Here is a 16,129-nt window from a genome sequence, read left to right on the forward strand (position 1 = left end):
ATAGACTGTTGGAAAATGATCACCAATGCATCCACTATTTCTAGCGCCACTTCCTTAAGTACTCTGGGATGCACACTATCAGGCCCCGGGGATTTATCGGCCTTCAATCCCATCAATTTCCCGAACACAATTTCCCACCTAATAAGGATATCCTTCAGTTCCTCCTTCTCACTAGACCCACTGTCCCCTAGTACATTCGGAAGGTTATTTGTGTCTTCCTTCTTGAAGACAGAACCGAAGTATTTGTTCAATTGGTCTGCCATTTCTTTGTTCCCCATTATAAATTCAACTAAATCCGACTGCAAGGGACCTACATTTGTCTTCACTGATCTTTTTCTCTTCACATATTTATAGAAGCTTTTGCAGTCAGTTTTTATGTTCCCTGCAAGCTTCCTCTCGTACTCTATTTCCCCCCTCGGGAGCAGGCATGTCTGTGATACACCCATGGTGAATGCCCTGCTGACACTCCCTATATAGACTCTCACATGGCCACAAGAGAACCATACCTCAGCGTGAGTCAGTGCCCCTGGAACCTGTACCCATGTGGCTCAGTGCCCGGGGAACATACTCCAGTGCAGTCAACACCTCTAGATCGGTACTCCAGCGGGAGACAGTGCCCAGAGAACCGTATCGAGAGACGGTGCCCAGGGAACTGTACCCCAGGCAGAGACAGTGCCCATGGAACTGTACCCCAGGCAGAGACAGTGCCCATGGAACTGTACCCCAGGCAGAGACAGTGCCCAGGGAACTGTACCCCAGGGAGAGACAGTGCCCAGGGAACTGTACCCCAGGAAGATATGGTGCCCAGGGAACTGTACCCCAGGGAGATACGGTGCCCAGGGAACTGTTCCCCAGGGAGATACGGTGCCCAGGGAACTGTACCCCAGGCAGAGACGGTGCCCAGGGAACTGTACCCCAGGGAGATGCGGTGCCCAGGAAACTGTACCCCAGGGAGAGACGGTGCCCAGGGAACTGTACCCCAGGGAGATGCGGTGCCCAGGGAACTGTACCCGAGAGAGAGACGGTGCCCATTGAGCATCTGTTCCTTTAGCAATGTGGGATATGTGAGCAAATGTGCTGGAGAAGAAGCCAGCTTGCCATTGTCTCTGTCCGCTGGCTTTTCGGTGCAACCCGGATTCACAGTGAATGGTTGCTATTGCTGACATTCACTTATTATGTTTAAAAATAGCTGTGAAATTATAGGATCGTAATGTGGAACAGAGACAGTTGTTATGTCTACATCTGGGTGGAGTGTGTTTGACTGTCGGGAACAAAGAGGCAAGACTGCTCCTGTGGTCTTACATTACAAACAAAAATTGAGCAGGTTTTTGGGTGACTAACACACGTTCCAGTGAATGAGGTGACACCGCAGTGTGGCACCACCCTGTGGACACCTGCATTAAATACCGTTACCACAGTACAAGCGTGGCCTTGCATTGAAACAACCCTTGTCTACTCACACAGGTAAATGTGATCATATTTCAGCTTGTGTGACTTTCTACCCTGAGAGAGAGTCAAAAGACTTTAAAAGGGTCACATAACTGCCATAGGTTTGATGTGCGTTGAATTTAGTTGACTGTCCTTTATTCCAGGATTCACTGACGGGGCGAACTTGGAGCAGCTTCAGAAATGGGAATAATTCGGGATCTGACAATCTTTCACGGAGATTTTTTAAATTTACTTAAAAAAATAATGTTTCTGCTGAATGATCCCCTACAATACTTCCCTACATTGATCTCCATCTAATACAGTTTTCCTCACTCACTTATTCTGTCTGTATGCTGTTCCCATCGCCCCAATTTACTGTAGTCCGAACCTATCATCTGCAAATTCAGATATTCTTCATCCAAATCATTGATAAATATGGTGAAAAGCTGAGGCTTCTGTACAGACCCCTGGGAACACCACTGGTCACATCCTGTCAATCAGATACACCCCTCTGCCTCCCCTTGCCCCCGCCCCTCTGCCTCCCCTTGCCCCCGCCCCTCTGCCTCCCCTTGCCCCCGCCCCTCTGCCTCCCCTTGCCCCCGCCCCTCTGTTCCCCCTCTCCCCTTCCCTGCCTCCTCTCTGTCTCCCCCATCTCACCCGCTCCCCCCCCCACTCCTCTGTCTCCCCCACCCTAACACTTCTCCTTTGGGTAGCTGACTCTCTCCTTCAGAACATGGGCTCTTGGGAGTGTATTGGTGATCATTTTCCAACATTCCATGGTCTCTGGATCAGTTCCTATGGACTGGAGGGTAGCTAATGTAACCCCACTTTTTAAAAAAGGAGGGAGAGAGAAAACAGGGAATTATAGACCAGTCAGCCTGACATCGGTGGTGGGGAAAATGTTGGAATCAATTATTAAAGATGTAATAGCAGCACATTTGGAAAGCAGTGACAGGATCGATCCAAGTCAGCATGGATTTATGAAAGGGAAATGATGCTTGACAAATCTTCAAGAATTTTTTGAGGATGTAACTAGTAGAGTGGACAAGGGGGAGCCAGTGAATGCGGTGTACTTAGACTTTCAAAAGGCTTTTGACAAGGTCCCACACACGAGATTAGTGCACAAAATTAAAGCACACGGTATTGGGGGTAATGAACTGACGTGGATAGAGAACTGGTTGGCAGACAGGAAGCAAAGAGTAGGAATAAACAGGTCCTTTTCAGAATGGCAGGCAGTGACTAGTGGGGTACCGCAAGGTTCAGTGCTGGGACCCCAGCTCTTTACAATATACATTAATAATTTAGACAAAGGAATTGAATGTAATATCTCCAAGTTTGCAGATGACACTAAGCTGAGTGGCAGTGTGAGCTATGAGGAGGATGCTAAGAGGCTGCAGGGTGACTTGGACAGGTTAGGTGAGTGGGTAAATATATGGCAGATGCAGTATAATGTAGATAAATGTGAGGTTATTCACTTTGGTGGTTAAAAACAAGAAGGCAGATTATTATCTGAATGGTGACAGTTTAGTAAAAGGGGAAGTGCAACAAAACCTGGGTGTCATGGTACATCAGTCATTGAAACACAGCAGGCGGTGAAGAAGGCAAATGTCATGTTGGCCTTCATAGCGAGAGGATTTGAGTATAGGAGCAGGGAGATCTTACTGCAGTTGTACAGGGCCTTAGTGAGGCCACACCTTGAATATTGTGTACAGTTTTGGTCTCCTAATCTGAGGCAGGACATTCTTGCTATTGAGGGAGTACAGTGAAGGTTCGCCAGACTGATTCCCGATGACAGGACTGACATATGAAGAAAGGCTGGATCGACTAGGCTTATATTCACTGGAATTTAGAAGAATGAGAAGGGATCTCACAGAAACATATAAAATTCTGACGGGATTGGACAGGTTAGATGCAGGAAGAATATTCCCAATGTTGAGGAAGTCCAGAACCAGAGGTCACAGTCTTAGGATAAGGGGTAAGCCATTTAGGACCGAGATGAGGAGAAACTTCTTCACTCAGAGAATTGTGAGCATGTGGAATTCTCTACCACAGAAAGTTGTTGAGGCCAGTTCGTTAGATATAATCAAAAGGGAGTTAGATGTGGCCCTTATGGTGAAAGGGATCAAGGGATATGGAGAGAAAGCAGGAGTGGGGTACTGAAGTTGAATGATCAGCCATGATCGTGTTGAATGGTGGTGCAGGCTCGAAGGGCCGAATGGCCTACTCCTGCACCTATTTTCTATGTTTTTATGTATTAATATTTGTAGGGGTCTCTGGGACTGTGTCAGTATTTTCATCCGGTCTCTTGACAGTACATGTCAGCTGTGGCTCAGTGGGTAGCACCCTCACCTCTGTGTCAGAAGATTGTGGGTTCAAGCCCCACTCCGGAGACTCGAGCACAAGATCCAGGCTGACATTTCACTGAGCGAGTACTGCACTGTCGGAGGAGCCGTCTTTCAGATGAGACATTAAATCGAGGCCCCGTCTGCTCTCCCAGGTGGACGTAAAAGATGCTATGGCACTATTTCGAAGAAGACTAACGTAGTTCTCTTGATGCTCTGACCAGTATGTTCCCCTCAATCAACATCACTGGAAAAAATAATTATCTCACTGCTGATAATGGGATCTTGCTGTGTGTAAATAGGCTGTCGCATTTCCCAACAGTGATACACTTCAGAAGTATTTCATTATCAGTGAAGCGCTTTGGGTTGTGAGGTCGTGAACGGCGCTATATAAATGCAAGCCCTTTCCTTTCCTTTCCTGTGCCAGCGGTCCCTGGGCTGCATCCGTGTTTGAGGAAGGCCGGCAAACAGTGAAGTTCAGACCTCACTGTGTTGGGCAGGGGGAGAAATGTCTTGCGTTTCCTCCCGGCTATTTTCTGTGTTCCAGTTCGTGTGTTAAATGATCGTTCCGTGCTTTCTGGTCGCCCACAACACAACCAATAGCAGCCTGTTGCTGCTACTGACTGGAGTGTGAAGGACACTCTATTTCAGGCTGTAAGTCTGTTCGTTTCGCTCTTTGCAACAGGAAGTTCTGGGAATATGCAACAGGTCTGTCGGCATCTGAAAGACCAATGGGAAAGTTTCCCGTGCCTCTCGGCTGCCAGTGCATGGACTGTAAATCCGTCTGATTAAGGGTCATAAATACAAGATAGTCGCTAATGAATCCAATAGGGAATTCAGGAGAAACTTCTTTACCCAGGAGTGGTGAGGATGTGGAACTTGCTGCCACAGGGAGTGTTTGAGACGAATAGTGTCGATGCATTTAAGGGGAAGCCAGATATGTACATGAGGGAGAAAGGAATAGAGGGATATGTTGATGGGATGAGATGAAGTTTGGTGGGAGGAGACTGGTGTGGACCATAAACAGCGGCACAGACTAGTTGGCCCAATGGCCTATTTCTTGCTGTAAAATTCTGTGTCATACCCAGTTGGACCGGCACCAGTTTACAGTGAGGACTGTCCACAGCACCCATTCAGAGCCCATGTTGCCTCTTTCTTGTCTACCTCACACTCTTATTTTATACAGTCACTTCCTTGTGACTTCAACTCCCCCACTCAGCTGTGTGCTCCGTGTCTAATTACGTACCAATCAATGATAGGCCCTCGAGTGCATTCACTGGCTGACCGTTCGACCAGTGGTTCCATTGTAAAGAGACTCCCCACCATTGATGGCCGTGCCTTTAGCTGCCTGGGCCCTAAGCTCTAGAATTCCCTCCCCGAACCTCTCCGCCTCTCTCTCTCTCCTCCTGAAAACCTACCTCTTTAACCAAGCTTTTGATCACCTGTCCTAATATCTCCTTTGGCTAGGTGTCAATTTTCTTTCTTCAATAACGCTCCTGTGAAGTGCCTTGGGTCTCGGTGGGATCAGCAATGTGGCGCAGGGTACTGGCTTCCTGTCCATTTACAGCCCCCGCAACCGCCCCCCTGCAATCTCTCTCCCAGCAGCTGTTCTGCAGGGTAGTGACTCTGCAATGCTGTAAGAATATTGGCGACTGTTTGCATAATGTTTAGAATATTAAAAGGCTCTTCCTGTTACTGATTGAATGTAAATTCATTCTCATGTTCTCGCCCCTCTCTGCAGATTTCCTCGTGTATAAACTGGAAGCTCAGGAGTCATTGAACAAAGAGAAGGTCAGTGACGACTTTACTCTGTCATTCCTGAATTCTAGAGCTCCTCGTCTCAAAATGACCTCTCGTCACTTCCCTCCGCTTCCTGCAGTCTGCAGGCCCCACCCCCACTTCCTGATTTAGCTCACTTCTCGCCGACTCTGGTCCACAGCCGTGTCCTGCATCGTGCCCTTGCTTGAATCTGACACTCGAGGGACATCGATGTATCATAACGCTCCCGGAGACATTCAACCCACAGTAACTGGCCCGTTGCTGAGAGTGCTGAGCTCTGTTTATTACAGGGAGGATGTTGAAGTTTGGTGTGCAGGGTGAGCACTGCTCCTGTACTGTCCCAGGATTCACACATTCTGATTTCAGACAGCGAGAATGCTGAAGCCACGCTGATTCTTTTAATCTAGTTTGTGAGCCGGGTATGTGAGCTCAGCTTCCTAGTATGTCAAGAGGCTGGTTTATCCACCATGTTGGTTGTCCACATAAAATTCCACACAGTGAAACCCCAGTGGTGCAATGTAAAACGTCAGGGGTTTTATAATGGAGAGGGCACGGAGGGAGCTGTGTGTATATTTTAATCAGTGGTTGGGGTCCCGCTAAACTGCAGTCAGAAGCTGAGATGTCGCAGGCGGAGCCCATTGTTGCTTTTGGAGCTACTTCTGGTTTTGGTCCTGTTTATTCCACTGGTCTTTCTCGTTGACCGGATATGAGGTATCTTTGTTTGTGGGAGAGTGGGGGCTGGGAGGGCGATGAGCGGGGTGGGGGGGGGGGGGGCGGTGAGAGGGGTGGGGCGGTGAGGGGTGACCGGGGGGAAGGTGAGCAGGGTGGTTGGGGGGGTTGCAGGGGTGGGTGAGTGAGCAAGCAGAGGGGGGTGAGTGTGAGGGGAGTGAGCGGAGGGGGTGAGGGGTGGGGGGAGGGTGTGAGCGGGGGAAGGGGGGCGTGGGGGAGAGAGTGAGCAGAGGGGGAGGTGAGCAGGGGTGACCGGGGGGGGGGTGGGGGCAGCAGGGTGGGAGGGTGAGATGGTTGGGGGATGGGGAGTGGGGGGGGGGTGTGAGCGGTGGGGAGGTGAGCAGGGGTGACCGGGGATGGGGGTGGGGGGGGGCAGCCGGGTGGGAGGGTGAGATGGTTGGGGGAGGGGGGAGGGGGGGTGTGAGCGGAGGGGAGGTGTGCAGGGGTGACGTGGGTGGGGGGGGGCAGCAGGGTGGGAGGGTGAGATGGTTGGGAGATGGGGGAGGGGGTGGGTGTGAGCGGAGGGGAGGTGAGCAGGGGTGACCGGGGATGGGGGTGGGGGGGTGGGCAGCAGGGTGGGAGGGTGAGATGGTTGGGGTAGGGGGGAGGAGGGGTGTGAGCGGAGGGGAGGTGTGCAGGGGTGACCGGGGGTGGGGGGGGGAAGAGGGTGAGGAGGGTGGTTGCGGGGGGTAAGGGATGACCAGGGGGCTGTCACACACTGCTGACTCAAGGCTCTGCACGATAGACAGTGGTACTACAAACGGCTGCAACCCCTCGAACTGGAGGAATCTCCAGCCGGCCCAGAACTGTTCAATCTCTCTCTGCTTTGGCTGCCTCTTTGCTCACTGGGCTTGTTTTACACTGAAGTAAATTCCATTTTTGGGAGGCTGCACAAAGTGCCTGAAATGTCTGTTGAGAGCAATAACATTAAAAGGCACTTGGCTGCTGTTCAGCGGAGTCCCTGTAGCAGAAATAAATCCAGGCCTTTGGAGCAAATGTCCTGGGATTGTAAGATTGTGCTGTGGTTTGTTGAAGGGTAACCACAGACCAATACACTACGGAATTGGTGATGTTACTGGGCTCGCTGGCAGCCTCTCCGATAGGCAGGATTATTGATCTGAGGGGAGTGGATCAGTCCTGGTGTGTAACATTGGTCCCTTGTGTAGCCTGGATTCTGTGCTGCAAGCTCTTTGCGTGCTGGGGTGTCGAGTTTGTCTGCCAATAATGGCTGTGCTCTTTGGGCCGTAGCAGAGGAACACAAGGCTGTGCTGTTTGTTGTCGTTATTCTTGTGCGCTCGTGTTTATCCTGACACACAAAAGGCGTTCCCATCGTCCGCTTCCCAGTAAGTCATGGGATAGAACCATCAGCAAGTAACCTGAAACCTCGGAGTCAGTCCTTGTTTCTTTCCCTCTCTCTTTCTTTTCACACATCCTCACAATCATCCTGAGGTCGCAGGGATCTTCCCCCCCGTCCCCCCCCCCCCCCCCCAGCCCCCGACCCCCTGCACCGCTCTTTGTCATTGGCTCTTGAGATATTTCTGGCCAAACATGGTTGATAGGCCGGGGCAGGGCCTGCGCCCGGATTTGGGGCTGTGATGGGATTTATGGGATTAGGGCTTGTGGTTGGATCTACAGTTGCAGTTGGGATGCGGGGGAAGTGGGGGGGGGGGGCGCAGTGGGGGTGGTGGGGAGGGGGCGATGGTGGGAGTAGGGGTTGGTTTGGGATTGCAGTTCAGGCAGCAGTTTCAATGCCGGGCGTTCACCTAAACATCGGTCACTGCCAGATGTGGTTTTGGGGGAGGGATGTGTGGCTGCAGTGTAGACTCTATTCTGGGCTGCTAGATTCTGTGAATATATTCACTTCATGTTAAAATGTGAACATTGAGAAGAGTTTACATTTGCCACAGAAATAAGTAGGTATTAGCCCTGTGTGTTTGAGATGATGTGTGGACTGTATGGAGGGGCTGGACAGTGTTGTCATTGGTCAGTACAGATTAGGACAGTATTGAAAATCCAATTGTATTTATGCAATGTTTTATGTGTCTCAAACATCACAAAGTGCTTCACATGCACTGAACTACTGTGGTGCAACAACTGTTCTGTAGGCAAGCATGGCAGTCAGTTGGGACACAGCACGATCCCACAAACAGCAATGAGATGTAGCCAGTTCATCTGTTTTGGTGATGTTGGCTGAGAGAGAAATATTTCCATGGACATCAGGAGAATTCCCTCTCCTTCAGTAGCACCATGTATACCTGATCAGACAGGTGGAACCAGTTCAATGTCTTATCTTACCGGCGACAAAAGAGTTAACTGCCTGAAAGAGTGGTAGAGGCAGAAACCCTCACCACATTTAAAAAGTACCTGGACATGCACTTGAAGTGCAGTTTCCTGCAGGGCCACAGACCGAGAGCTGGAAAGTGGGATTAGGCTGGGTAGCTCTTTGTCGGCCGGCGCGGACACGCTGGGCCGCAATGGCCTCCTCCTGTGCTGGAAATGTCAATGATTTACTGGGTTCCTTGAATACAGGAAATTGAGGGGTGATCTAATTTAGGTGTTAAAGATGATTAAAGAATTTGATGATTTCGTTAGAAACGTAACTATTTCCTCCGATGGGGGTGTCTAGAACAAGGAGACATAACTTTAAAATTAGAGCTAGGCTGTTCAGGCGAGCTGTCAGAAAACACTTCTTCACACAAAGGGTAGTGGGAATCTGGAACGCTTCCCCCTCCCCCCCCCCCAAAAAAGGCTGTTGAGGCAGGAGGTCAACTGAAAATAAAAAAATGGAGATTGGTAGATTTTTGTTGCACAAGAGGTTTGAGGGTTACAGAGCCAAGGCGGGTAGAAACATAGAAACATAGAAAATAGGTGCAGGAGTAGGCCATTCGGCCCTTCTAGCCTGCACCGCCATTCAATGAGTTCATGGCTGAACATTCAACTTCAGTACCCCATTCCTGCTTTCTCGCCATACCCCTTGATCCCCCTAGCAGTAAGATGGAGTTAAGATGCGGATCAGCCATAATCTAATTGAATGGCGGAAATGGCTCGAGAGACTGAACGGTCTACTTCTAGACAACATCTCCGTCAATGCAGCATTCTCTCAGTACTGTACTCAAGTTTCAGCCCAGATTTTGCACTCCGATCCATATTGGAGCTCCGACATCAGACGAGAGTGTCACCAATTCAGACTACGATACTGAACAGTACGAGAATTCACTTCAGATTTCAACCGATTAGAGTTTACGGATTCTGTTCACAGATCAGACTGTGAGAACTTTCAAATAAAATTCCTTTACTGAGAATTTTGAACAGTTGAGTTTATGTGAAGGCACAATAGCTGAATTGGTGACCTTTGTACTGTCGACCAGAGGGTATTTGCTCTGGTGTGTAGCCCCACACTGGATTGTAGCTCAGGAAAGACTGCGTGCGATGTGAGGATGCGTGCTGATTTAGAATGGGATGGGGGTGGGGGGAAGGCAGGCTGAGGGGGGGGGCAATGGGACGAGGAGGGGGGAAGAGGGCGGAGGGGGGAGAAACAGGCTGAAGAGGGGTGGGGCCGAGGAAGGGTGGGGGGGGGCAGGCTGATTGTGGGGGGAGGTAACGGGCCGAGGGGGTAATGGGCAGAGGGGGAGGGGGAGGGGGGAATGGGCAGAGGGAGGGGGGAAGTGGGCTGAGGTGGGGGGAGTGGGCCCAGGGGGGAATGGGCTGAGGGGGAGCAGGCCCGGGGGGATGGAAGACGGACCTGGGAGGTGGGTAGAGTGAGCCTGGGGGGAGTGGGGGGGGAGGGGGAGTGAGTCCGGGGGGGGTGGGTGGGCTGACGGGGGAGCAGGCCCGGGAGAACGGAAAACAGGGCGTGGGGGGAGTGGAAGGGGGCGGGTGAGGGGTGGGGGGGGGAATGGCCCAGGGGAGAATGGGCTGAGTGGGAGGGGAGGTGGGAATGGGCGAAGGGAGGGGGGGAAACTGGCCCATGGGGGAATGGGGGCGTGGGGGTGGGGGTAACGGGTGGAGGGGGACGGGGGCGGGCCAGGAGGGAATGGGCGGAGGGAGAGGGGGAAACTTGCCCGGGGTGGGGGGGGGGGAGGGGATGGGTCCGGGGGGGGAGTGGTCTTGAAGCTGCGCGAGGGAGAATGTGACTGTGAGTGACCACATGCTGTGACGGGATTCTGTGCGCAGTGTGAGGTGCATTGTGCACCGTGCAGCACAGGTCTGTTGTTTTACTGTGCCTTGGCACAAGGGGGCTAAACTCTCTCTGTTTCGTTCTCTTGCAGCAAGATGCCATGAACCGCTATGGGGCTCTCAGTTCACAGCATAAGATACTGAAGGTGAGCAGTGCCACAGTTACTGGAGCCAGCAACAAATCTGCATCTGTCCATGAAGGACAAACCATTTTGGTCAATTTGATCGGGGCCTGGATAGGGTGGGTCCCACTGAGTGTCTTGGGGGCGGGGGATGGCGGGGAGATAGTTCAGGGATTCTTTGGATAGTTTATTCACTTATGGGAAGTAGGAGGGTGAGGAGCTGCTTTGTATCCCACAAACTTCAGGCACGGGGCTGGTGCTGAGTGAGACAGTGTTGCATGGACACCAGCCATTGCCTGTGCCCGATTCATTAGCTGGAGCAGTGGTGATTCTGAGGGATAACGGGTGATAACTTACAGAGTGACAAATCAGCACAGATTCTTGCTTCCATCACAAAACCCTTTATTCAATATTTTGAATGGCAGAATCTCAATCTTGTTTCTTCACTCGTCATTTTCCCTGTTGCTTTGTCGCTCTCCCTCTCCCCCTCCACCCCCTCGCCCTCCCCCCCCTCGCCCTCCACCCCCTCGCCCTCCACCCTCTCCCCCCCCCCCCACTTTCCTCCCCTCCCTCCCTCTTCCCCGCCCCCCCCCCACTTTCCCCCCCTCCCTCCCTCTTCCCCCCCCTCTCTTTCCCCCTCCCTCTTCCCCCCCCCCTCCCTCTCACCCCCCTCCCTCTTCACCCCCCTCCCTCTTCAACCCCCTCTTCCCCCCTCCCTCTTCCTCCCCCCTCCCTCTCCCCCCTCCCTCTTCCCCCCTCCCTCTTCCCCCCTCCCTCTTCCCCCTCCCTCTTCCCCCCTCCCTCTTCCCCCTCCCTCTTCCCCCCTCCCTCTTCTCCCCCCTCCCTCTTCTTCCCCCCTCCCTCTTCTTCCCCCTCCCCTCTTCTTCCCCCCTCCCTCTTCTTCCCCCCTCCCTCTTCTTCCCCCCTCCCTCTTCTTCCCCCCTCCTCTCTTCCTCCCCTCCCTCTTCTTCCCCCCTCCCTCTTCTTCCCCCCTCCTCTTCTTCCCCCTCCCTCTTCTTCCCCCTCCCTCTTCTTCCCCCCTCCCTCTTCTTCCCCCCTCCCTCTTCTTCCCCCCTCCCTCTTCTTTCCCCCTCCCTCTTCTTTCCCCCTCCCTCTTCTTCCCCCTCCCTCTTCTTTCCCCCCTCCCTCTTCTTCCCCCCTCCCTCTTCTTCCCCCCCTCCCTCTTCTTCCCCCCTCCCTCTTCTTCCCCCCTCCTCTTCTTCCCCCCTCCCTCTTCTTCCCCCCCTCCCTCTTCTTCCCCCCCTCCCTCTTCTTCCCCCCCTCCCTCTTCTTCCCCCCCTCCCTCTTCTTCCCCCCCTCCCTCTTCTTCCCCCCCTCCCTCTTCTTCCCCCCCTCCCTCTTCTTCCCCCCTCCCTCTTCTTCCCCCCTCCCTCTTCTTCCCCCCCTCCCTCTTCTTCCCCCCCTCCCTCTTCTTCCCCCCCTCCCTCTTCTTCCCCCCTCCCTCTTCTTCCCCCCCTCCCCCCTCCCTCTTCTTCCCCCCTCCCTCTTCTTCCCCCCCTCCCTCTTCTTCCCCCCTCCCTCTTCTTCCCCCCCTCCCTCTTCTTCCCCCCCTCCCTCTTCTTCCCCCCCTCCCTCTTCTTCCCCCCTCCCTCTTCTTCCCCCCCTCCCTCTTCTTCCCCCCCTCCCTCTTCTTCCCCCCCTCCCTCTTCTTCCCCCCTCCCTCTTCTTCCCCCCCTCCCTCTTCTTCCCCCCCTCCCTCTTCTTCCCCCCCCTCCCTCTTCTTCCCCCCCCTCCCTCTTCTTCCCCCCCTCCCTCTTCTTCCCCCCCTCCCTCTTCTTCCCCCCCTCCCTCTTCTTCCCCCCCCCTCCCTCTTCTTCCCCCCCCCTCCCTCTCTTTCCCCCCCCTCCTCTTCTTCCCCCCCCCTCTTCTCCCCCCCCCACCCTCCCTCTCCCCCATCCCTCCTGCTCTCCCACTCATTTTTGCGCTTTCTCACATTCTCATCCATTGTCTTCTTTCTGTTTCCCCGCCTCTGTCTCTTTCTCCCTCCTCCCACCCCCCACCTCTCCCAAATGGCCGTTCGTGCTGCGTGAGTCTACAGACGATGAGTGTTCAGTGCTTGGCTGTCACCGACCAGTCTGGTCCTGCCCTTGCACACAGCGCCCAGCAAGGGTCACTGAAACATTGCTCAGGAGTTGTGCCCCTGGCCTGATTACCTTTCTCCCCCCGCCTAACTCAGGCCAGTTATTGGGTTCCTGACCAATAAGATCAGCTGACTTGACATCTATCTGTGATGGGACCGGTTGAGCCCTATTTCTGTGTCTGACCTTTACTGTCCCTGAGCTGTGTATGTTGTACTGACCCCAAGAGGCTGATGTTTACGGCCCTGTTTAAAAAAAAAGAGAAAGATTTGCATTTATATAGCGCCTTTCACAACTACCGGATGTCTCAAAGCACTTTGCAGCCAATGAAAAGTACTTTTTTGAGTGTAGTCACTGTTGTAACGTTGGAAAGCAGCAGCCAATTTGCGCACAGCAAGCTCCCACAAACAGAAATGTGATAATGACCAGATAATCTGTTTTTGTTATTTTGATTGAGGAATAAATATTGGGCAGGACACCGGGGATAACTCCCCTGCTCTTCGAAATAGTGCCGTGGAATCTTTTACGTCCAAAAGAGAGAGCAGACGGGGCCTCGGTTTAACGTCACATCTGAAAGGCGGCACCTCTGACAGTGCAGCGCTCCCTCAGCACTGCACTGGAGTGTCAGCCTGGTGTTTGTGCTCCAGTCTCTGGAGTGGGACTTGAACTCACAACCTTCAGACTCGAGGCGAGGATGTTGCCCACTGAGTCACGGCTGACACTATTACAGTAAAGTCCTTTGTACTGAGCACAGAGCTGACCCTGACCCTGACCCTGACCACTGCTTTTACAGAACCAGCACGATGAAATAAAGAAACAGCTCGTGAATCTGCAGCTTCAGCACAACAACCTGAGACTCGAGCACCGGAAGGCAGCAGAGACCCACAACCAGCGCTATCTGCAGCTTCACCAGCAGAAGGAGCTAGAGATCAGCAGCTTACAGAGTACGTGGGAAGCATCTGATTCATCGCAGCTCTCGGGACCCTGGGCCTTGGAGCGATATATACTCATCTCTGGCACAACGTATTGTAATGTATTTCCAGTGTGTTTGTTCTCTCTCTCTCTCTCTCTCTCTCCTTCTCTTTCTCTCTCTCCTTTTTCTCTCTCTCCTTCTCTTTCTCTCTCCTCTTTCTCTCTCTCTCTCCTTCTCTTTCTCTTTCTCTCCTTATCTTTCTCTCTCTCCTTCTCTTTCTCTCTCCTTCTCTCTCTCTCTCTCTCTCTCTCCTTTTCTCTCTCTCTCTCTCTCCTCTTTCACTCCTTCTTTCACACTCTCCTTCGTGTTCTTTCACACACTCCTCTCTTTCTCTCTCTCTCTCTCTCTCTCTCTCTCTCTTCCTCTCAATCGCTCTCTTTCACTCCCCTTCACTCTTTCACACACTCTTCCTCTCTCTCTTTCATCTCCTTCTCATTCTTTCTTTCACACACTCTTTTTCTCTCAATATGTTACCATGGTCATACAGAGGACATTTTACACAGTAAACAGATCACGGACAGAGTGTATAACTTGTACAGAAATTAGGAAAACCAGCCTAGCCTTATTTGAAGAGGACATTAATCAGCTCGTGAATTTTTCTCCTTTGATCACTTTTCTGTGATCGATTGTAAATTCAGGGAACGTGACACTGTCCATGACCTCGCCATTGATCAGAAAGATCTGGTAAGACAATGATGCTATTTCTGGTAGAATAATAGAAAGAATCTTATCTGAAGCAGTTATGAGGCACAGAAAAGTTCCAAAAGAATGAAAAGTTAGTTATTTAGAGCTCAATCTTCCCCAAAGATTTTTTTTGGCATACTTGAAGAGTTACACCCGTTTTTTAAGGTCCAAGTACGGCAAAAAAAAAAATGTTCCAAGTTTCCCCGTTGGATTTCTTCATTTTGGCGCAGCCTAACCTGTCCTTTAGTTTTGGGGGTGGAGCCTTGACCTGTGCCAAAAAGATCGGGTTGCCATGGTAATCAGGGAGACAATGCGAGCTGAGGCTGCAAAGCGAAACATACAGCCAGCTCCCAGCACATTGCATCAATTTAAAAACACATTAAAATATATTGCAGCAACTTACCTCCAATTATTAAAGCCGGTCCTGCTCGCCGCCCCGAGCCCCTTGCCGGTGCCAGTCCAGCTGCAGCTGCATCTTCCCCCCTTTAACTTAGGACAAAAAAAGCAGCGTGCTCCAAAAAAAGGCGCAAATCACTGGGGAAAATTGAGCCCGCAGACTTTTTGATTTCGGAAGAAGGCAAAAATACATCAAGCAATATTGAGTACTGGTTCTGCTGTATGGATCTTGACGGAGATGGTGTGCTTCCCATGTAGCAACTGAACTTTTTCAAGGTCCAGTGCAAAAAGCTGGAGTAATTGTCTGTTGAGGCATTGTCTTTTGAGGACGGCCTCATTCTTCTTAAGTCAGAATACAAAGGGGGGAAAAAACTCACATTCTCTTCTCTCTTCTCTCTTCTCTCTTCTCTCTTCTCTCTTCTCTCTTCTCTCTTCTCTCTTCTCTCTTCTCTCTTCTCTCTTCTCTTTCTTTGCTTTTTCTTGCCTTTTCTCTGCAATCAGGGGTTATGGGGAGCGGGCGGGGAAGTGGAGCTGAGTCCATGATCAGGTCAGTCATGATCTTATTGAATGGCGGAGCAGGCTCAAGGGGCCAAGCGGCCTACTCCTGCTCCTATTTCTTATGTTCTTATGTTTTTCTCTCTCTTCATTCTCTCGCTTCTTTCTCTCAAGCACACGCTCCATCTCCCAGCTCGGTGTAATTTCTGTATTGGGCGCTCAGACTGTTATCTGGTCCATTCTCTTCTCTTGGCTGTGTTGGATTTTTTGGCTCCAGTTAATTGCTGTAACTGCGTTTCTTCTCACAGATAACGTTTTAAAGCTGAAACATGAGAGCAAGCAACTGCGGAAGGCCCACCAGGACATCCACCTGAAGCTCACGGAGGCGCAGGTACGGGCCTGTGCATCGGGCAGCTTTCGTTAACCCTTTAGATGCCCATTGCCCCCCCACCCCCCCCCCCAACTCCGAGGTTCTCAAACGTTGTTTCGATGTGCTTCTTTTGAAGATTCATGTGCATTCATGCGCTTGTGTTGAGAAGGCTGCAAGGAGAGTTCTGTACCGGAGGGCTCGTTCCCTCTGGTTTGCGAATGATGCTGAAGTGTCAGAACAGAGTGGGAGTGAGTGACTGGAGAGTAATGCACAGCGAGGCGATTGCGGCCACTTGTCATCTACGTATTGATTGGAGCAAGTGATTAATTGGTGTGTAAATCTTGTTTGCGGGAAGATTAGAAATGCATCTCAGCCCTGCTGCCGATAGAGTCCGGCATAGAATCAAAGAAAAATTATGACACAGAAGGTGGCCATTCGGTCCATCGTGTCCACCTTCCAGCACTAGGTCCATAGCCTTGTAGGTTTTGACTCTTTAAGTGCACATCCAAGTACTTTTTAAATGTGGTGAGAGTTTC

The 16,129-nt window shown here is 51.8% G+C and overlaps 1 protein-coding gene across 6 annotated transcripts in view; it reads left to right on the forward strand.

The window, feature by feature from the left end:
• Nucleotides 1-16,129, forward strand: part of LOC139228860 (Golgi integral membrane protein 4-like) — a 78,546-nt gene that overhangs the window by 36,992 nt on the left and 25,425 nt on the right. For 2 of the 6 annotated variants that reach the window (XM_070860318.1, XM_070860319.1), the window contains exons 3-6: nt 5,512-5,561; nt 10,547-10,600; nt 13,469-13,619; nt 15,532-15,614. In XM_070860318.1, the coding sequence (XP_070716419.1) occupies nt 5,512-5,561; nt 10,547-10,600; nt 13,469-13,619; nt 15,532-15,614 (338 nt within the window). The other 4 variants (XM_070860322.1, XM_070860323.1, XM_070860320.1 and 1 more) reach the window with 4 other exon arrangements.

This window comes from Pristiophorus japonicus, chromosome 18 (assembly GCF_044704955.1).
Source record: "Pristiophorus japonicus isolate sPriJap1 chromosome 18, sPriJap1.hap1, whole genome shotgun sequence".
Classification (NCBI taxonomy): Eukaryota; Metazoa; Chordata; class Chondrichthyes; family Pristiophoridae; genus Pristiophorus; species Pristiophorus japonicus.